The sequence below is a fragment of the Limanda limanda genome, chromosome 1 (genome assembly GCF_963576545.1).
Source record: "Limanda limanda chromosome 1, fLimLim1.1, whole genome shotgun sequence".
NCBI classification, from domain to species: domain Eukaryota; kingdom Metazoa; phylum Chordata; class Actinopteri; order Pleuronectiformes; family Pleuronectidae; genus Limanda; species Limanda limanda.
Window position 1 is genome coordinate 22,861,974 of NC_083636.1, and position 23,641 is coordinate 22,885,614.

The window sequence follows — 23,641 nt, forward strand, 5'->3', positions numbered from 1 at the left end:
ATAAAAATACAAATAAGGCATTGAAATTATTTAAGAATGCCCACAATTTTCATAATTTAATTGATTACAAAAATAGAAAAGAAGACGTAGAAATAATATATTGTGACTCAATGGTTACAGTTAGAGAAAGAGGGAGAGGACAATAGATAGAAATATAGACACCCTGAATGATAATAGGGAAAATGAAAATGTACTTACCTACTCAGTGGAATGAAGCAGTTACTGTTATTATATGCAAGCCTGGTATGGACCCAAGTTCAGCAGGACGCTATAGACCAATAGCTTTGACTTCACACGTGGGTAAAATCATGGAAGATTATCCGCTAAACTCTACCAAGTCTCTGCTACTTTTCAGATGTGTCTCTGCCTGCCCTATATGATGTGGTCGCCGCATGGCAGGAGGAGTGTAATAGAAAAACTAATGGTAGACAGCAGTATAGAAGCCAAAAGAAAGTAGGAGAATCAATAGGAAGTAATCTAAATAGAAAGGAAGAAGACATCATATCAAGGATGAGATTTGGACACACAGGTTTAAACAGCACTCTAAGAATATTGGGAAAACATGATATTGTAGTATATATGTTTTATAACACATAGGAAATGGTACACGGCAATATTTTCATTTTTAATTAGAACAGGACTAATCAAAAGAATATAGTGTTGACTGAAAACTTTCTGATCCACACTTCAGTTCAGAAGGTGGCGGTTATGCGTCTAGAGGTTGTTTGCCAACCGCCCTCAAAAAAACTGACATAGAGAAGAAGAAGAGGAAGAAGACGAAGAAGAAGTAGAACGGGTAGAAGAAGAAGAAGCAACCCCAGGCGCAGGCGCAGTACAAGCGCTACACTTCATTCACCAAAATGGCGACATTGACAGTAAAAGTACCACCGTTCGGCGGCTTCAATTTCGAAAACTCCAAAAGGTAGGCACTCACGGTCAGAATGACTACACTGCATCTACTTAATTCGATATGTTTTACCCTTTGTAACAGACTGTTTGTGTCATGTTTTAATACGTTTTTCAAGCAATGCTATCTCGTGTGAGCTAGGCTTCTACACAATGACTCAGGCATTTATCGGCGCTAGTAACTTTATCATCGTTAGGATTCACGTTTTCTCTAGATTATATTTTAAAACTTGTAGACTTTACGTTTGTCATGTTATCATAGAAATCAAAGTTTATTGTCTCGAGTCAAAATACGCCACTTATCTGTCTAAATAAACTAAAACATCACGTCTACAAAGTAAATACATAATGGATGCATTGTATGAAGAATTTTTTAATTAGTTTAAATAAACGTCACGAGTGAATGTAATGTAGCCGTGTCAACATCACGTTGAGCCAACAATATAAATCATATGGGTAAAAAAAATAAACATCGTACGAAAAACTTGAACGGGATTCGAAACGACGTGCCGAAGCAGTAGTAGCCTCTGGCCTGATGACGAACTAAGTACGCCACTGAAGCGCAGAGATATTCGGTGCGATTCACCGAAATGAAGCGTTTTTTAATCTGTCAGCTGTGTAACACAAGATGTGGTTTAAGGAAACGCAAATGTTATCGGATGATAGTTCCGAACATAGATTAAATGGCGCAGACTTAATAACAGGCTTCACAAACGGATGCTCATCGTTCATGGAAGACACAGGGAGTTCTGAAGAATACACAGCCATGGCCAGCTCCACGCAATCTACTTTCGTTTGATGCTGGTGATCATTACAACGCACACACCAAACAGGTGTCATATGAAACATCCCTCACATTAACAAGGTGGAATCTCATGCCATGTTTTTGTAAGTAAAGTTTGTGATTAGGCGTTTATTGAATGTTAAGCTTCATGTGTCCTAACGCTGCTGGTTAAAGTCAGCAGACATGATTTTAGAAGATACTGGATGTTCTCGATGATGAGGTTCAGTCATCTGAGAATGAAAACAACCCAAACGTTCATCAGAAAACAGGTGTTTGTTTCACATGTGTTCCTAATATCGTTTAGCCCTATCATGCGCTGCAAATTGTGTAGAAAGCACAAAGATGGATAATGCTACTAATCTTATTAGATTAGAGATGACATAAATAGTGATTGGATATGTCATGATATATATCCACTGATAATAAAAATATATAATCGTGACAGTGAAAATGATGTCTTGATAGTTTGTGGTTGATAAAAGCTGACAACAAAGAGTTGATCTCATCAGCAGAGTTGATACGTCTGTTCCACCTCTAGCCTGATTAATGCAAATAATTTTTTTGCTGTTGTGCGGAAAACCTCCTGCTGCATTGTTCAGATGTGAAAGGCTTATATGGTTAAATTCCGTATCCAATTCTCCAGATTTTACCCGGAGGTCATGTCTAATAAACGGCTAGAGGGCGAAACTATGGGTGGGATAAAGCACAAAATAAATGGGGGCAGAGAGAGAAGTGGTATAGCAGCATAACTAAGCGATGGTTCATAAAACTAAATGGTTGGTTGTGATACATTTACAGTCATTCAATTATTCAAATGTTTGTTTTATTTCTATTTTCAGAAATGCTGCTTTGGAAGGTGCAGTGAACAAAGTGGGCTCCAGTTTACCTGCCGCTCGAAAAACAGGAACTACCATCTGTGGTATTGTCTTCAAGGTTAGTGACAGAAACTAGGCCACTTAAAGGGGACCTATTATGCCCATTTTACCACAGTTGATATGGTTCCTTGGGGTCTTAATGAAATGTCTGTAACATATTTTGGTCAAAATACCACAAGGATCATTTAAAACAGCACCCTTTTTACCCTGTCTAAAACAGCCCTCCTCAGAGTGACCTGTTTTGAGTGCCTATTCCTTTAAAAGCTAATGAGCCAGCTCCCCCCCCCCCCCCCCCTCCCACTCCCCCCTTACCCCTTCTCCCACCTCCATGAGATACGAGCGCCGAATTTTTGGCTATCCATTACCTTTGTAGAAATATGGCTACTGGAGACGAAGATACAATCAGGCAACCATATCGTTTGAACCAGAGTCAGGCGGAATGAACAGAGCAGAGTTAATCACTCGAGGGAGCCATTATTTGTGAAAACCAAGTCATCAGTCACTGCTTAAAAAGTTTGAATTGTTACAGGACAAGGGCTTGAAGCGCCACATTTTTACCTTTTCCTTCAGCACCAGTACAGTGCATGTTATTATGCTGATTCCATCGGTCTTTCTGAAACTGCAAAAATGAGCGGCAGTCATATAGCCACGGCAAGTAAAGACCAGCTGCAGGACTTGGTCTGCAGAACTCCAGCTGAAATGTTCACCTGATATTTCAAATTTCTGTAAACTTTGACACAGATCTCAGAATTGGAGAATTCCGCTGACAAAATGCGACTGTGTTGTGAACACACAGACATTTCTGGAATTAATAACTGGATGGATTGCTAAGTTGCCATGTCAGTTTTGTGTATTGTCTTCATGTATCAAATTAAAAAGCAGCATATATTTACTGATTCTAAATGATGTCTCGTGTTTCCCTCTTAAGGATGGTGTTATCTTGGGAGCTGACACTAGAGCCACTGAAGGCATGATAGTGGCAGACAAGAACTGCTCGAAAATCCATTACATCTCCTCAAACATTTAGTAAGTAACTGCTGCTCAGGTTTTCATAGTTACAGCTGGTGGTTGAGTTATGTGCTCAGGACTAACATTGTCTTTGCATTGTGTGTATAGTGACGAAAGATTAACTTTTTGTCTTTATCGTTCCAGTTGTTGTGGAGCAGGAACAGCTGCCGACACAGAGATGACCACTCGGATAATTTCCTCGAACCTGGAACTTCATTCCCTTTCTACTGGCAGAGTGCCACGTGTGGCCACTGCTAACCGCATGCTCAAGCAAATGCTCTTCAGGTACACTTCTTAGACTGCATTAGTGTATCATCCTTGTTTAGAAATAAGTTGAGGAACTTTAAGTACTAAATCACATTGATGCAAAAAAAATGCAGTCTCAATTTCCTTTTTAAGTTGTGAAATAGAATGTTCAGATGTTTATAACCTATGAAGTGCTGCTGTGTGTTTCCAGATATCAGGGCTACATTGGGGCTGCTCTGGTCCTGGGTGGAGTTGACTGTAATGGTCCCCACATTTACAGCATCTACCCTCATGGCTCCACTGACAAGCTGCCCTATGTCACCATGGGTCAGTCTCAAACACCAACAAGCCACTGTTCTATACCCATCTTATATTTTGCTTAGACATTGTGATGGTTTTCTGAAGAATGAGCAGTGTTTATGAGCTGCATTTACTTTAGGAAGCTAATTTATAACAATAAGGTAGAATAGTACAGTTCAATTAGTGCATACTTTGACATCCATAGTTTTAATTAACATCCTCTTTGCTTTTCTATAAAATTGCTGAAACTGCAAATGTCAAATTTGTAACGAACCTTTCAAAAAACTTTTATTTTTTTAGCAAATATAGGATGGTTTAATAAAACCTTTTTAAATCAAACAAACAACCAAACCTTTACACAATATAATGTGAAATCTGATTCTGAGCCCATCTGTAGAAGCAGTGTTGAGCCAGTTCACACTTAAAAAGAACGAGTTTGAAGTTCAGTTCATGCAGATGAAAATGAACTAGTTCATAGTTTCATGGTTTCCTCTTGGTGGATAAGCAAAAAATGCAGGTGAGCAAAGCAGGCATGGTTAAATATGCACTAGATTATTACCATTACAATATTTGTTTTTCACAGCACTCACATTTTTAAGAAGCAAAGTATAGTTACTGAAGTGAGTCATCTTGTAATCCTTAATTTGTTGTCACCTGAGTTATTGTATCTCACTATTCTCCTCATTTATTTCTGAAGTTAACATGGTTCTTAATGAGTTCATCACCTGTTTGACATATTTTCTCAGTGTTATCTCTGTTGTTAATAAGTCAGTAGATACATTGTAAAGAGTTTGATCAGTGGCAGTAAAACATAAAACGCTAGCCTTCAAAAAAAAAATCCTGTAGGTTAAACTGGACTAACCAAACACTTTTAAAGCTTATTCAGCCTGAAAGACTCACTAACACAGACTCCTTCTGTCATGTCACTTGGCAGCTCAGCTTCAGCTGTCGTTACCACTGCTGTAATAAGCTGATGATGACAGTTTAACCAGCAGTAATAGATAGTTTATGACAGAGACACACACACATACAAAACACGTTCTACGTCTGACTTAAAAATAAAAGTGTTCATCCCATATGTAGTAGAGAGGAGTACTGTTACAAACATTGATACTTTCTCTGAGTGGACTGAATATATGGATACTGGTTGGCCACTGATCCAATATTTCTTATTTAAAGGTTCTGGGTCTCTGGCAGCTATGGCAGTATTTGAGGACCGCTACAAGCCTGACATGGAGGTTAGTCCCCCAGTTGTATAGACAGTAAAGTTATAATCCCAAACAAGTGGAAGTGACATCTGTAATACTTCATTTTAAAGGAGGAAGAGGCCAAACGGTTGGTGCGTGACGCCATTGCTGCTGGTATCTTCAATGACCTGGGCTCCGGAAGCAACATTGACCTTTGTGTTATCACCAAGGGAAAAGTAGACTATATCCGACCCCATGATGAGGCCAACAAGAAGGGTGTCAGGTAAGGACTACATCAGTCAGTACAGTTGCATGCACAGTAATAAACCATTATTCCTTTGTAATGTAAATTGAAGATTCTATTTGGATAGTCAAAAGTTAATAAACCAAGGCACTCTTGCACTCTTACTCCTTATTAGTGTTGTCGGACACAGGCCTTTATCAGAATAACCAGAAGTGAAAATAAACAAGACATATATGGCCTACACTTGCCAGTGTATTTTGTTCTCTTCATAACAGGTAAAAATAGCAATAAATTAAACAGTTCTTTATTGTCGTTCTATAATTTCATAAATGCAACAAACTATAGTATATATATATATATAAGCTGTGTTATTAAATATGTTTTGCAATTAAAAAATTGCCTGCTGGGAGATTCTGTAAATACATGTATGAATTCGACCCAGTGCAGCTTGTCTACTGAGTGACAGACTGTGTGATACACTTCGCTCACACAGTCAGTCTGCAGGACGTCCAGATTTAACTTAATTAGATGTATGTAACATAAAAACTACAAATTTACATAGTACAATTCAACCCACAAACTACTTTAATAATTAATTTGTGTGTGGTTTGTCAATATAGATAGCTACAATTGAATTATTACATTATACCCTTTAATTGTAGTTCATGATATCTTCAACCCCAAATTGACTATTCCAGGGATAATTTAAAGTTTCTTGAATTTATGGAAATTTAAGTCAACTTGGATTATGACTAGTCACAATTTAATTGTATATGTCTGAAACTTTAATCATCTTCCCACATATAGAATGAGTATTATACAAGAAGATAAAGTTGCTTGTCAAATAAACTGCTCGAAAAGGGTCAAATTTGGTTCTTTTCAATTACTAAATAATTGTAATCTTGTCAATTAATCTTTCAACATTTTTTTCTGATTGGGATTTGGAAATTTGGGCTATTCAAATTTGATTGATTGGTACTTCAAATAATATGCTGAAACAAATCGCAAGGATACATAACATCAAATTACACCATTCATACAACTCGCATAAGTACTGTTAAGAAAAATAGAATGTCATCAAACCATCAATGGGGTAAAATATAAATTTGAATTATACAAACATACTAGATGTCAAAGAGAAAATGTGAAGATAACACTATCTACAAGCTCACAACTAACAAGTAACAATAGAGGCAGACTTGTGACAATAAAATAGGCATTAGTTGTTATTTCCTGAATAAAATGAGCAAGCTATAGTGAAATCGCTCAACAGTCTCCAGGGACTAAAACACAAACAAGTCAATGTATTATAAAGGTCACACCTAATTTGGTTATAGCAGAAACAGTGAATTACTCGAAGGGGTCAGATCTTGACGATTGTAGGCATCTAGTAGAAGTCTTAATGGCATTGAATGCTGTTGCCTGTCTGAGAAGTTGCGTGCGCCATTACTTTCCCCTCAGCTTCTTGGACTATCATAGATAAGCTGTGCAATTCTTTCATATAATCAATCGCTTAAAGTGATGAATTTGATTCGGGACAAATATCATCACTAGAAGTTCTCACATAGAATTTAGTCGGGAGGAGTCGGCACGTGATTTGACAGAGTTCTCTCTCGGCTCGTTTTTTCCGACAATGATTAGTTGACGGAAAAACCCTACAATGATCTGAATCTTTCAGTTATTATCTAGGGCTGCAGGGCTCCATATGATTTGCCAAATATATTGACATGTAGAGCGTGAATGCATGGAACGTGGCACACCATTTGTTGCAAGCCAAGTGGTTTGTAATCTAGCCACTTGGCTTGCTTATCTAAAATAACCATAATTAACATGCATGGAAAAAATTCAAACCACACGTTGAATCTTTTGTGGTACGTGTGGTACTACAATTAACAAGCCTCAACAAAGATATTTTTTTGCACCTAGTTTATCCCTTGGTTTGATAGAAACTTATAATTCCTATTTTCTTTTGTTTCCCCCATATAGAACTGGTGACTACAAGTACAAAAGGGGTGCCACTGGTGTGCTGACAAAGGTTGTGACCCCACTGGACCTGGAGCTGGTGGATGAATCTGTACACACTATGGATACCTCCTAAAATACTTTGTTTCTTGATGTATTTCACTAATCTGCAGAATTCCATGGTTTCCAATAAAAATACTTTGTTTCTTGATGTATTTCACTAATCTGCAGAATTCTTAAAACCAATGGTGTTCTTTTCCATGGTTTCCAATAAAGGTATTGGAGTTGACTGACTGTCTTTAAGTTGCTTGCCTTTTAAACTTCAAATAAAAGGTGAATCAGTTTTGAAAAAGACAACATTCTTAACAGCGTCTTTCTGTCAGAGCTGAGGAATGAGCTTGTTGATATAGGTGTTAACAAACACCAAGTTGTTTTTCTTTTATTGGCTGTCTAGATACAGACAGGTAAGCTTTGATGTTTTAATGCAGCTTGACCACAATGGCACTTAATGGACTATATTACGCTTCTCTAATTTTGATGACCACTCAAAGCGCTTACAGTTAGTAAGTATACATTGCATCTATGGGCAGGATACCACAACTACTGACCTTTTGGTTGAAGGACAACCGCTCTATCTCTCAGCCACAGCCGGTAGTACTAGTTACTGTTGACATCTAAACAAAATATAGGCCCTAGAAGCAGTCATGACAGTTAAATAGGTAAGTTAACAAATGAATCAAGGACTGCAATATGGTGGCCAATAGTAAAACTTTCTAACATCTTTTTTGGTGTATTTGATGGATAAAACATTTTTAAATCCTCCCTCCACCACATCTCAATATGGAAAGACCATCTCGGACCTTAACACACTGGAAAACTGATGATGCTATACCCCTATGTCACTTTAATGTCTTTTGAGGTGAGGGGGTTAGAGGCATCCCTGATGATGTTATGTGGCCTTCGTAGGCACCGCTTCTCAAAGACTGAGGTGATGGAAGGGAGTGTGGTCTTGGTGAGGGGTTGGGCGATTTTCACCACCCTCTGCAACGATGTCTGGTCCTTAATGGTGCAGTTGCCGTACTGAATCGGGATGCAGGTTGCGAGGACGCACTCGATGGTGCTGCGGTAAAAGTGCAGAGTCTTGCAAGTTTCCTCAGGAAGAAGATCCGTTTATGGGCCTTCTTGATTAGGGAGTCCAGGAGAGGTCCACAGAGATGTGGACCCCCAGGAACTTAAAGCAGGTGACACACTCAACCTCCTTCCCATTGATATGGACAGGGGTTTGTGTGCCTTGTTCCTTTTGAAATCCAAGTTGGTCTTTTTTGTGTTGAGGGCCATGTTGTTGTTGGCACACCACTCTGCCAGGTGCTGGACCTCTTCCCTATAAGCCATCGCGTCACGTTGGTGACAAGCGCAGCCACTATTATCTGCAAATTGTGGTCGTGAGGGAAGAGGGAGTAGAGCAGGGGGCTAAGCACGCAGCCCTGCGGGAGACCCGTTGTATCACAATCATCTTTTTTCCTTTTTTCTTTGGCAAGGTGGCGCCGTATCACCCCCTATTGGCCAGCCGCCCCTATTCAAAACCCTTCTAAAAGTCCATAAAGCACATAACAGTTCAGCTCCTCAATACATCACATCTCAAATTATCAGTTGGAGAGATGTAGAGATCTTTTAGCTGCACCCAGAATTAGAATTAGATCCAGGAAAATGTCTGGTGATGAAAAACTTATCAAAACTCAAGCTTCTATTCTTATGTTATCCGCCTTTCTAAATTCTTCATGTTTAAGCCAGTATTTTTAAACTTTTAGGTTAGTGTAGTTTACCGAAAAAACTGAACTATTACATTGAGTACATAGTAAAAATCTTTATATGCATTTATTTGGAATCTTTACAGTAGTACAAACAGTTACCTTGTTTACTTTAACAATATGATAATTATTTTCAATTCTTTACAAGGTAAGCATAAAACAACTAAAACAGAACATGACCATGGGCTGTTTTCCATTTGTGAAAAAAACCTTATGAAAACAATAATATTAAGGAATTAAACAGTTCTCACACCATTCCTCTATAGATAGGGTGAAGCCATTTCTTATTGATTGTTTTTCTAGCAGCTACACTCAGTATTTTGCTTTGAACGCTTCTAGATGTAAAGTGTAAAAGAGTTGTATCCCTGATAAATGTAAGGTTTGACCAAATTATAGTTCCTAAAACTGTATACAGGAGTGGCTTTTCCCAGAAATTTTAGATGAGGCCACAGAGACATTGACCTTTGGCTATCAATATAAAATGAGTTAATTCCTGACTCAAAGTGAATGTTTTGTGCTAATAGATGCACTGTATGAATGTGTGGGTGAATGGTAAACTGTACTGTAAAGTGCTTTGTGTGGTCATTAAGACAAGAAAAGCACTATATAAATACAAACCATTTACCATTTACCAAATGTGAAAGAATTTCAATAGGCAAGAAATGTTCCTTGTGACGTCTCCATAACTTTGGACCTTAGAATACCAACATCTAATCACTTCATCCTTGAGTCCAAGTGAATATTTGTAACAAATTTGAAGAAATTCCTTAAAGGCATTCTTGAGATGACACAATCACGCGAATGGTGGCTCATTATCGCACCCCTACTTCCGTAACGATGACAAAAGTGACTATTTTCACTTAGACTTAAGTAAACCAGCTGAAGTGACTCTGCTTAACTTTACAAATCCTGAAACCTGCTTATTGCTTCTTTTCACTTGAACTTTGGCGGATTTAGCTGCCTCTTCCTATTGAGTCGATTAAGATTAAAACCCGCTCTTTGTCGCTTGGGGCTATAATCTACATTAACATTTGTGAGTCTGTTGTTATGTCAGGCAATCTTTTACTCCTTACTGTCAGGAACTTAAGAGTATTTTGTATGAATTAAATCATCCAATTTGTTAAGAAATCTTTGGTTTCCTGTAATAACACTACAGTAAAAACAAATAAAATCAAAGCATTATTTGTTACACTCTTTTATTCTTTAAAAAGGTGAAATGAAAAACAATGCACTTACAATCTTAACTAATTCATTTTGATAAGACATAAAAAAAATTCTCAGACAAAAATCAGCTGAGCCCAAAGACTCACTGCTCAAAGTTCAATATGAAGCTTGTGTTCTCTGTAATAGTCTTACAGCAATGATCTGGCATCAAGAGCGGTTTTGGCATTCTTCATCCAGAAATAAACTAACATGTCAAAAGCAAAGACCATGTTCCTCCCCTTCATCTCTCTGAGGGAATATTCTTGGAAGTGACCTGACAACCAAGGATGATGTGGGGCCACACTTAACCTCCAAGGCGCTGTCCTTCACCCCAAGCAAACCCTCCAGGGCGCTCCTCAGGTAGGGGGTTGTAGTTTGCATCTTCTTCTGGAGTGTGAAACAACATCTTTCTGTTAAAGACACACAGAACAGGAGAATGATTTATTTTTATGTGTGTAGATTCTTATGGCAAACACCTCCTAATTAGGGCTGTGACAGTATGGTCGCAAATAAAGACTACCATGGTTTGGTGTTAGCATGCTAGCCATATTTATTTTGAATGATAATCACATATTTTCACACAATTTCATGTAGCATCCCATTGCGGAAGTAGGGTGAATCTATCGATTAATCTAATGATAATTTTTTTGATTAATTCACAATTTAAAAAAAAAACAAACTCAATTAACTTAATAATGAATTTATCCCCACCAAAAAACTTTATATAATTATCTTTTCTTAAATACAAATAAATCTGCCAAAAAACAACAACAACTATGCAAGACCTTTTTCCACAGCAAAGTAGCACAGTCTGAACTTCTACTCTGCTTTTTAAAGTCCATTACAAAATTTCTCCAAAATAAAATTTGTGCAAGAGCTTGTTCCATTCAAGTAAAAGGAATATATCAATCTACATTAAGCTGTCCAACAACAAAATATATGAAGCCAAAGTAAAATTCTAATATCTTATTGGAGGAATATCAAAACACTGTGTAAATTCAAGTTAAGCAGTCTATAAAAGAATAATCTTGAAGTAGCCTAGTAGATGTATCAATGTCTGTATGAAGTCAACCACAGACTAAAGTAAGTACAATTTAATAGTATTTCAACAATGTGTATTATTAATTTTCACACTGAATTGGATGATAAATACAACCAATTGTAACTTATGCAGATGCAAAATAGGTTTTCTTTCACTAAAGTTGTCCTGACAGAAATGTTGTTAAAAGATTAGACTTTAAATACAACATTTTAATGTTTCATTAGTAAAAGATGTGTTAATCATAAGTTTTAGCTCAACAGCATGCTTGTGGCCATATCGCCATGAAACAGTCCAATCTGCACAATACTTAGGGGGGTCGCACAACTCCTTTGTGCTGCAAAATAGTGCAGTTGGCATGTGTCTTTTAGAAGGCTATTGCAGGCTTGACCTGTCAATTGTTACCATGCAAGCTAATTTCAGATAAATCATAAAATGTCACTGTTTACTTAAAGTGATTGAGATTATGCTTAAACTTTATGTCTCGTGACACCTCTTGTCAACCCACAGAGAAGACAGGACTTCCCATCCAGTGAGCATCATAACGGCACTCGTGCTGTCGTCGAGCGCACAACTTGTGTTGCAAAGGTCAGGTGGATGTGCCTTGACTTTTTCATGATTTAACACTGTTTGTAGAGTGGAAATTTCAATGGTATAACCTTTTTGATAAGTTAATTATGATAATTTGCTATTACTGTGCAAATACGGTGGCATTCATCATGTTTGCGCAGGTAATTTACACAGTTTTCTGACTACAGGCATCTGTTTCGACAAAGTCAACTTTAATATCATAGTGTGGAGAGACTTACATGATAGATGGGGTCTTGAGCCACCTTCCACCACCTGGCTGGTTGGGGAAAACATCCTCTAGGAAGTAATAGACATGACCAACAGCAATACCTGAAGAAAGAAAAATAAAAATAAGACAAGCACCAGTCTTACTGGACACCACCAACCACATCAGTTACTCTCAGCTAATAATGAGCATTTTAGGACTAACTTATGGCTGAAAATGACAGTGAAAGATACCTAAAAGGTCCACGATGATGGAGTTGCCGAGCAGAAGTGAGAATCCCATTAGGACCCAGGGCAGAAAGGGCGCCTGGAAATTCAACAGGCCAAAGAAATTCATGCGCACATTTGGATTTCGTCGACTCCAAATGTATACTAGCATGATAGTGAAAGCTTGGCCTAGGAACACAAGACTTACAAAAGTGCCAAATATCTGAAACTTTGTTAAAGAATATGGCAAATAAAAGAAATGTACTGACATTTATATCCTACAACTATATATTTCACTTTCGCAGTTGTATCAACCGCTTTTCAGTGGAAGTCACCAACAGAGTTGTAATGGTGTGTGATAGGGAAAAAAACTGGTCATTTGAGGCTTTAAAAACAAGCAGTAAAATCTTAAAAGCAATTCTACAACCCACAGAGTGAAGGGCAGCAATGATTGGTATAATGTGATTGCTTCTCTTTGTGCAAGTTAACAGCCTAGTTTAGCCTACATATCCTCCTCTGGAGCCGTGTTCCCGTTCACATATACATGACGCATACACAGGCTTTGTATGTGGGATTAAAGACTAAATCTTGGAAATGTTTCTTAAATTATAAAAACATGATAGAACAACCTTCTTAATGTGTGCTTCGAAGCACAGGTTTTAGTAAGACACCCAGATACCTGCCTGAGGACTTAGTAAATGGTGCTTGTTCACCAAGGTTAATTTAATTCATGCTGGAGGTGGAACGAAAGACAATTATATATATATATATATATATATAATTATATTTGGATTTAACAGCATCTTCATTCAAAAGAAGGCCATTGCAGACCTTCAGAAGAGCGATTTCTGTACTGTGGAGGGACTGAAAACCAGATGAGAATAATGGCGTCTAATTAGAGCTGTAAATGCAAAAGTGTGCTTGGCCTGGGAGAGCTGCAATAAAAGAGAGATAAGTTGGGACCTTACATACCAATTCCACCATTCTTGCCTCACTCCTTTGTGACATCCATCTCAAATCACTTGAATGATTCCTGTGGAGCTGGCAGTGTATCTGCGGCCAGGGCTGGACTGGGAGAACAAAACGGCCCGGGCATTTTTTGGCTCAGACCGGCCCACATAATTAGCCGAGCACATCTGCCATTAAATTGACGTAACTTATGTCTTCTAAATGTCTTAAAGTAGCTCATATTAAAAGTACTTAAGTATCAAAAGTATCTGGTGTTGAAATGTACTTAAGTATCAAAAGTACAAGAACTAAAATAAAAAATGCAAAGCTCTTTTTATAGTAGGTCTATACAGACACAAAACAACCCAAAATGTTTCTCCTCAAGATTTATCTCAACTGACTGAAAAATGACAACAACAATATGCATATAATGTATAATTTTACCAATTTTGAACCCTAGATGCTGAGGTTCAAATAGTAATGGACCAGTGCATCTAGAGACAACAAAGAATTAACTATAAACAAGTGCCTCTTGTGTCTGCCCAAGAACATTAATAAACCGCAGTATAACCACTAAAACATTCTGTAAATATCACTAAACATGGACCTCTCATCAGTAGCAAGAGTGATACACAATGCCCCTTATGATAACTCAGCAAAGGGAAACCAGATCTAGGCACACAAAATAAGACACTATTTCTTATCCTATTCTAGAGGAAGTAAAAGTCGTAACAAGATTTCTGAAGGTGAACCTGCGGAGGGATAGACCAACCCCCCCCGACGGCAAACACGCCACCGGGACCTGCACATCTCAGGAGGGAGGGGGCAGCGAGTGAGAGAGCGAGAGAGAGGTGCGCCGTGGGTAGAGGCGTGCGACGCCAACCTCCGCTGCTCAAGTAACAAGCCAGTTTGGAGAATGTATTGAAAATTGAAAATGCGCGCTCACATGTCTGCCTCCACTCGCTCATCATTGTCGAGTCCTCCTCGCTCGTCTCCCGGCGCACCTGCTGCTGCTGGGCTGGTGAACCCGGCACCACATAGGTCCGTCAGTTTGGCACATTTAGCAGCCTCCACCTCCAGAGACTTCTGCTTTTTTTCCCGATGCTTCTCAGCGCCACCCGGGCGTTTTTTTACTCTTATTATCCATTAAGTTAAGTTTCTGTCTCAGCAGCAGCCAGTCCCGCGACTCCCCCCCCCGCCCCCGGTTTGTATTGTGATTGACAGCACTGTCAGGGCTCTCTGAGCCTGTCAGCCCATGATTGATTGACAATGACAAACAATAGACCAATAATATGTGTCGATGCTGGCAACACACTGCTAGCCCTCTGTAGCCAATTGGCCGGCCCAATTGGAGGGAATTTAGAGAGGAAGAAGAGAAAAAAAACAAAAAAACAACATAGCGGACCAGACCGGCCCACATTGGGTCAACGGCCCACCGGGATTATGCCCGGTATGCCAGATGGCCAGTCCACCCCTGTCTGCGGCCCTAAGAGAAGTTTTTCAAGAAGAATTCCAGGACAGGCTAAAGCTATGAATAATTGAAGTAAGTGCCTGGTGTCGTTTAAGCATACTACTACTAATAATTGAAATAATGATATTAAACACATTTTATTTGCACAGCCCTTTTCATACATTAAAAGTACATGCAAAGAGGTACGTTTTGAGTAGGGCTTTGAGGGTAGATGGGTAAGTGCAGTCTCTGGTGTATTGGGGGAGAGTTCAAGTGGGAGGGGGCAGCTATTGAGAAGACTATGTCACCCCAGGTCCCATCAGTGATCCTGTTTGGTATGGAGGGGAGTATGGTGTCAGATGAGTGGACATGGGTGAGCAGAAGGGCAGCAGAGTTCTGAATGGACTGAAGTTTGCCTGTATCAAGTAACAGGTAAGGAGTAAGGAAATGGCCATACACGTCTGTCGCGTGTTAGAATCCCCAGCTATATTCTCAAATAATTATTAATTTTACACTAATAACCACCACTTAAAATGTATGAGTGAAAACCAGGTAGTTACTGTATAACAATGGAAAGAAACAGATATTATTTAGGAGATGCTTGATTGATTTACAAAATATTATAGTGTGTAAGATTAACATTACAGCAATCTCTTTTTATATATTCTGATGATCAATAATATCAGGATGTTGTATCATCCCTATTTCCACCATAAGTGCAATGTTTTTGGATAACATTCTTAATAACTACTACCTGTAACAAATTAATTTGTGTACCCCAAAGCAATTATTTACCGGCCATGTAGCTGTTTTTTTTATGACAGCTAAAATCAGAAGGATACAGTCATCAGAAAACCGCCAAAGAGGAACATGAAGACGAAGTCAGCTGTTCTTCCCCTGAAAGAACCCTCCTCTAACATGCGGCAGTATCTGTAACTGAAAGCAAATTATTAAGGAAATCAACAAACTGGTTTGTGGTTCTAGTTTGAAATATTGTGAATCCTACAACTGCTGTCGAGACATGATTTAAGTTAACTTCTTATGTTGGAATAAACAAGTGGTAAAAGAAAATATGCAAACTAACTTCACATACTTAATGAAGTGAAACTTGAGAAGGATACAGAAAGATCATATTGAACAGGAAATTGAAGCCAACTGGACCAAAAAACAGGAAGTTGGTTATTATTCGCCATACCTAGAAAATGAGAGAGAGAGAAGAGTCAGCTGTACGTAATTGAAACACAAAACCAAAGGTTTGGGTTTCCCAGATTCAAAGTAGTTAATGCATTTTAATAAGAACTACAAGCTTTAGTTAACTGTAAAAACTTTGAAAGTTGGCCATTATACTGAAATGGGGTCACATGATTGACAAGTTCAGACCCAGGACAATATGCATCAAAAACCTGATGTGTTGTATGAATATCAAAACAATCTTGTGATTGATGACATGACTAAGTTGAGTTTTTTTCAATGCTTCTTCACACAAGAACAGCTGTGTATGTCTCCAAGACTCTGCTCACTGGATGTGAAAATAAATAATTTAGTGATATTCATACTGCTTCCAATTGCATTCACGATAGACATTACAAACTTTCCCTCAAATATCCATTGATGACAGGGGCAGAAATGCCCTGGAATTCCTGTGATTCATGGGACAGTCTGTAAATCTTAAAATCCAGCAAAAAAAAAGTTACATATGTACATTTTAGTCAGTTGAACAGTTGAACTTTCTTTCATTATTCATAGGATGAGACTGGAGAAAGGCCAAGAGGTTGCTATTTATGGCATAATGGTAAAGACATACTATCCTTTATGTCACTGCAATCAGTCAAGGGAGATTTCTGTGGGAGATTACTCACCTGGTAATTCCTTAGAATCAAATCTGGATTGAAGTAAAGCTGAAACGGTGTGATGAGCTCAAGTTGCTGTGAGAAAAGACAAAAAAAGACAGTATTAACAATGCAGATATTATATATAAAAATGTTGACCCATCTTGGACAAATATTAACATACACATGCTGTACCTGACAAATTAAAGAAGAAGAAATCTCCAAAAGCAGTGACCCTCCCCCTTAGGGTTGACCTCTATGGCTTAAAATAAATATATTTTTCACGTTTTGGGAGGTGGCGGTATTATATCACTGTACCAGTTTCTTAGTTTTTAACTCTTGGGAAGAGAGGCCTGAACTGATATTTTTCCGCATCTCATATTAGTCTTGTTGTTTATGGGATGGTAGCGAATAGCGATAGTTAATGGTTGAGTGATAACAATGTGGTTTTTGGGATATTCATCATTGGCACTGGTTGTCGGCTTGCTGGATTTGGCTTGGGGGCAGGTTGCCTCATCATATTCATGAACATGTTTTTTAAGTGAAGGAATAGGTTGCTTGTTTTTTTTGTGTCACTTTTAGCCATCACGACACGGCAACAAGAATTGTATAATAAAGTGTTGATACTAGACCTGAACCCATCAAGCCTTAAGCTGGATTCTAAAATGATACTCATGTTCAGGGGTTGTACTGTTGCAATGGCTATTTAATTCTTGATTTATTTTATTCTGCACATGTCTAATCAGGGAAGAAAAGCAACAACCATGTGTGTCAGGAGCAGGGTAACAAAAACTCAGCGCAGCTTACATAAATTGCATCAGACTTTTCTTTCCGGCTTGGACGTGCTCAGAAAGAAAAAATGGGTCGTATTCTATGGCATAATACTGTAGTTTGCTCTGTGTGGGAAGATTTTAAATCCGAGCCAACAAAAAGGTTCCTCTCCTGTGGCTACCTTAGAGAACCATCTGGTTTCGACCCATTATTTTAACTGGTATCTCTACATGCTGTACGACTATAGACATGACCAAAGCTTACATACTCTACAGGACATTCCAGGTTTCAGGCCACACTGAGCCAGGATGTGCAAACCCGATACTATGACCTGCATGCGGGTTGACCTCTATCCGATCTCTATACCATTAAACCTAAATTTTGGTCAGGAAACCAAAACAAGGGATGCGGGTTCTTCCAAACGAACTATTTTTAACTTGACAAAATAGATATGAGTGGCACTGCGTATAATTCAATCAAATGGTAAACATATTCATAAATCACAATGTGTATCATAGGGCTTTAACAAGGTGTGACATCCTCTGCCCTTAACCCTCAACAAGGGTAAGTAAAAAAAAAAACTTTTAACAGGGTAAAAAGAACGTAGAAACCTCAGAGTGATCCACATGCGAGGGATCCCTCTCCCAGGAAGGACAGAAGTGCAATAGATGTCATGTGTAAAGGAGAACATCAGAATGGTAAGGGTATTTTTACAGCATTGATTAGAATAAACACTTTGTAGCATAATGGAAAGTAAATGAATTGATGGATTATTGTCAGTAAAGGTTGAGTATCTGAGTAGACATATTGTATATCAAGCAGTCTTGCTGTAATCATATTCCACGGTTAGCAGCCACCACGATCAGGATCCACCATCAAGATCGGATGCCACCATAGTCCACAATCATGATCCAATGCCGCCATCAGGATCCACCATCAGCTGCCACCTTGATCGTGGTCCAACACAACTATCAGATGCCAAAACGATAAAGGATCCGCCATTATCAGATGGAACTGGCAAATTGGGTCAACTGATTAACTTTACTACCTCTGCTACTCACTTTCTATAGAGGTGCACACAACCAGGAGAAATCAGAGATGAATGCCTTAAAACCCACCTTCTACTACTGAAAACTGAGCTCAAGCAAAGTGAAACTTTCTGAAATTAATTTAATATATATTTTACGTATATTGTATTTATAAATATTAATTTATTAGAAATTTGTTCACTGTTCAAACACTTATTGAAAGACAAATTGAGAGTATAGAGGTCTGAAATATTCATCAAACATGTAATTATGAGGGGTGTGAAAATTTCTCAATTGTTCGATGCATCCTGATTCATTGATTATGTTCCGTCTATGCATCGATGCTGGGACGTGGACGACTCTGCATCGATGGAACATAATCGATTATTTTCCGCTACGTTCATTGTCTTGGCGATGTCCCGCCACTGCATAATTATAACTAGCGCTGCCCCAGGATCAGGACAGACGCTCATTAAAGACCCAGTCGTCCTGTGTCGGCGTCTCTGCCGGAGCTTCCTCCTCACTCCCCTCTTACCTGCGCTCACTTCACACTTTAACAATAAACAGCAGCACTGATCACAAGTTATTAGGACCTGTACAGGTTACTTTGTGTTTTTTTTTTTTTTTTATTCGCTGTAGAGTTTATAAGACACACCATGCACACATTCCCTGCTTCACACAACAAAAGACGTAATGTGACATGCAGGGTCAGGACATCAGGGTTAAAGTAACCAGAGACATTAAATTACATTACATTTAGCTTTTATCCAAAGCGACTTACAATAAGTGCATCATTTTAATAACTAAATACATTATCAGTTTGTGTATGAAGAGCAACAGAGACGAGCAGACACACATGAATGACACACGAAAAACATGCCCTATGACATAACCAACGAATCATCGACTATTAAATTTGTCGGTGACTACTTTTGTCACAGATTTTTGTCGACTACGTCGATTAATCGTTGCACCCCTAGTGGCAACAGAGAAGGACATTCTTATGGCAGAGGGCAGCGAATTACTGCGCTGCTTACTTGTTTGATAGATCGGTAATTGTTACATCAATAAATAGGGTTAGCCTACAAAATTAGAGTCTGGTGCTTTGTGTGAAAAGGGTGGCCTGGAGAGGAGTCAAATTCCCAGCCTGAATTATTCTCGCAGTCTGATCCCTGCACTCATCTGACAGAAGAGAAAAACGAAATGCATCAACTTCACATTGGTCAACAATGAAGACGTAAGGGCTCCTAATTGGCTCGTTGCACATGTTGACAACACACTCAACACAGTTAGCAGATCATCTGTTGATTACAGAGAGAAGAATAGCAATAACTTAAAAAAACCAAAACAATGATCAATATCAAATCCAAACAGTTTCCTAGTGAGGGTTTGGGCGGTTTCCATTCTCATATGACTGAACCCTACTCACCAACAGGAACATTGACTATGCCTTCCGACTTTAACAAGGACTGAGTGGAGGATAAAGGGATGCTTAAAACCTCCAATATATGCTTGTTCACTTACTTTTCTTCCAAAAACACAACACGAGCTTCCACCTCGTTGATGTGAGGGATGTTTTCACATGACTTGTGACATGTGTTTGGTGTTTGCATTTTAATGATCACTAGGGTAAAAGAACTTGAGCAGGCGGTGTGTGTGTATTCTTCATTATACCTAGGGTCTCCTATAAAACATTAAATCACATTTCATGTTTTAAGCCTGCTGTTCAGTATGCAACGTCTTTCTGTGTTCCAACTATCACCACATAACACGGGCTTTTCCTTAAACAACGCCAGGTGTTTTTTTAAAGCGCACGGAGGATTTAGAGCAGCTCGGTGGCGTCATGACGTCGCTGTCGGCTGAGGCATTATAATTACTTAGTCACCTCGTTTCGAATCACATAGATATACCATTATGCCCACATTATTCAAATTGTTGTCTAAAGGTGACATTGATACTTAAATCCAATTTTAATTGACTAGTCATATTAACTTTTTTTCAGCAATACCTTATCGATGCACTTCAGACACACAGGTATATAACATATAACTAGATAATAGACCACCAGTATATAATATAAATAATCTCACCAGTTAAACCGGAACACCGGTTCAGACACGTATCCTACTCATAGCTGCTAAAGCTACACAAGCAGGCTAGCAGCAGAGTAACGATGTTATGTTAGCTATCTTAGGCGAAATCAAGATAGGCCTTTGTCAAGACGAGGGGGAAATGAATTAACCTTACCACTGCGGCAGTTGTGAGGACACATGCTGTGGTATATGCCCTGGTGACAACAGGAATCTGCAAATACTCCTGCTGTAGTGTCTGGTAAGCCATTTTGAATATGATGAAAGCTTCCGGCACTTTGTTGATACGTCATCTCTTCTTCTTCTTCTTCTTCTTCTACTACTTCTTCTACTACCTCTTCTTCTTTGTTTGTTTTTTTGGCGGTTGGCAACCAACGTTAAGCTGCATTACCTCTACCTATTGTGTTGGAGTGTAAAAGTGTAAGTTAGAGTTATACAGGTCCTATTTCAATTGCAATTGCAAACATCTCTACTGTGTAAACTGATAAATTATCTGAGGTTTTTCACTGAAACTTTTAAGTCTGGAATGCTGAAACCAAAACCTTTTCGTCCTGTAATATGATCTTTTGAATCATCTCTATGTACTGGTAGGCTATACATTTTTCATTTGCTGCTTGCAATCAATCAGAACTGCAATATTGCCACAACCTTTTTGTCCTTGCATTTTTTCCAGAATAAGAAATCAGTGGGCAGGGGGGGAACAACCAGGGTTTTATTAATGACAGTGGTACAGTAGGGATATAGCTTTTCTGACTTAGTGGCATGCCTCTGGCTACTTTTTAGTGCTCATCGCAAAATAATCCCTCTTGGCCCTTTCACTCTCCCTACATGGAGGACACACTTTAGACACAGTTCATCTGGTTAGAGACCATTTGCAAATCTGAATCATCACTTTTGTAAAACTCTCAACACATTCTCATTCACTTAACACATTTAGCAATGTTGTGCATTTTGACCCAGAATGGGACACACAGGCCCCAAGGGTTACATTTAACTATCACCCTGCTGTCATCATTAACACACTGCCACAGAAAATGTAGCACACACGTGTCGAATCAGTGATATGTGGAGCCCATTGGGTAAAACGGATAAAAACTGGGAGTAGACACCTCAGCTACAAGGCTCCTCTCCTGTGAAAACAGCTCCCACTCTGTTCTGGAGGCAGACACCGTCTCTACATTTAAGGTTAAACTTAAAACATTCCTATTTGATAAAGCCTATAGTTGGGTGAGTCCTGAACCATCCCAAAGTTGTGCTTAGTTAGACAGCTAGGGGAATTCCTCTCATGCACTGAGCACTTCTCCTCTTCTCTCTGTCTCACTGCCCCCACATTCATTTAGATATATTACTACATGTCACTAGCTGTGTCTTTTTACTCCCATAGTCTCTCTCCCTCTGTCTCTCTCTCTTTGCAGGTATATCTGACTCCAGAGCTGCAGGATAACAACAATTATTATTATTTTAATTTTTTTTATGATTAGTGTGTTTAAATCTATAATACTAATACTTAAATCCCTCAAGAATTCAATTCATTTGGGTTCAAATAATAAATAGGGCTGCAAAGCATCACTGAACTGGCCCAAGCACATGCATTTTGAAGCTTGTTGCGGTTAGTGGAGAGAGCGATCAATGACCAAGCGCACGTCTCCGCGTTGCATGCGTTTTGTGCACTGTGGCAAGGATAAACGCTTCACTTCCTGCGTCCGTCACGTGATGTTGAACCTTGCCTGCTAATTGTTCATTACACTCAATGCTATCAATTGCACATCACGCTGCAATTGATAGCTTTTATGTATGTAATATTTATGTAAATTGAATGATAGTTGTTTCCTTACTCTTGTTGAGGGTTAAGGACAGAGGATGTCACACCATGTTAAAGCCCTATGAGACGAATTGTGATTTGTGAATGTGGGCTATACAAATAAAACTTGATTGATTGATTTATTGATAAAACAAAGCTTATTTCCTGTTGCCAGTAGGTGGCGGCATCAGTATTATTACATACAGACTCATAGATCTGTTCAAGTAGGGGCTCTGATGTAGCGTGAGCAATTTTTTGTCAATTAGACAATGTTACGACAACTTCATTTTCACACTGATCTGTAGGTGGCGCTATGACCCTGCACTAATATTAATATATGGAGCTGTTCAGGTCAGGATTGTGATCATAGGTCAGTAGTTCGGGCCGGTTGGATAATGCAGAGTGGATTTACACTTCCTGTTTCATGGCGAATCAGTAGGTGGCGCTATGACACTGAGGAAATATTGACACATAGAGCTCTTCAGGCTTGGACTCTGATCATGAGAGAGAAGTTTGGTGGTGATAGGACAATGCACAGTGGAGTTATGACAAAATCATCTCCTTTGGCGAAGGATGAACTTACGCTGCACCTCATGTTTACATGGTTTGAGGAAATGTCCCAATTCTGAGAGAGAGAGAGATTTACCGTTGCAAGACATCAACGAATCTGTAACTTCACTTAGGAAAATTTTTATGTTTTTGCTACCCTCCGAAGAGGCACAGGTCTTAAGGTGTTGTTTAGGAAAGTTTCAAATACACTGAAAACATCAGTTGAAAGTCTCGACCATCTATCAGGGGTTTAAGCTACAGATAGATAAAGGATAGTTTTAAATTTTGTCCACAATTCAAATATTTACTTTGTTAGTCTTTTGTAGTTCACTGTTATTTATGCTGAAGGAGAGTCTGACAGTTTTAAGCGACACTATACGTCATGGCGCTAATACAAGAAATCGTGCCAAACAAAAGACTGTCTAAGAGTGCAACAGTCACATGTAGCCCGCTGAACATGAGCTCTTTGCAAAACAAACATCAAAATAGTAGATTACAATTATCTCAGGAAAACAGAGCTTTTTTTAAATAATTTTTTTAACAAAAAATTCTGAATTTCAGAGATAATTATCTCAGAAAAACCTTTTTTTTTTATGAGAACTTATCTCAGA

The 23,641-nt window shown here is 38.7% G+C and overlaps 2 protein-coding genes across 3 annotated transcripts; one reads left to right on the top strand and one right to left on the bottom strand.

Moving 5' to 3' along the window:
- Positions 1-799: 799 nt before the first annotated feature.
- Positions 800-7,801, top strand: psmb7 (proteasome 20S subunit beta 7). Its single transcript, XM_061075987.1, has 8 exons — positions 800-922; positions 2,530-2,623; positions 3,494-3,591; positions 3,718-3,858; positions 4,031-4,146; positions 5,299-5,357; positions 5,438-5,589; positions 7,537-7,801. Exons 1-8 carry the CDS (start codon positions 861-863, stop codon positions 7,646-7,648), a joined length of 834 nt encoding a protein of 277 aa, XP_060931970.1. The 5' UTR covers positions 800-860; the 3' UTR covers positions 7,649-7,801.
- A 2,699-nt stretch (positions 7,802-10,500) lies between these two features.
- derl2 (derlin 2) lies at positions 10,501-20,963 on the bottom strand. 2 transcript variants are annotated; one of them, XM_061077413.1, is made up of 8 exons: positions 20,838-20,963; positions 16,822-16,887; positions 16,084-16,157; positions 15,805-15,898; positions 12,773-12,787; positions 12,592-12,664; positions 12,372-12,462; positions 10,501-10,933 (listed from the first exon to the last, which is right to left on the bottom strand). In XM_061077413.1, the coding sequence occupies exons 1-8, from the start codon at positions 20,928-20,930 to the stop codon at positions 10,828-10,830; spliced, it is 612 nt and encodes a 203-aa protein (XP_060933396.1). In that variant the 5' UTR covers positions 20,931-20,963; the 3' UTR covers positions 10,501-10,827. The 2 variants fall into 2 exon arrangements, with proteins under 2 accessions (XP_060933396.1, XP_060933395.1); XM_061077412.1 differs by having other exon boundaries at positions 12,592-12,787.
- Between the last annotated feature and the right edge of the window lie 2,678 nt (positions 20,964-23,641).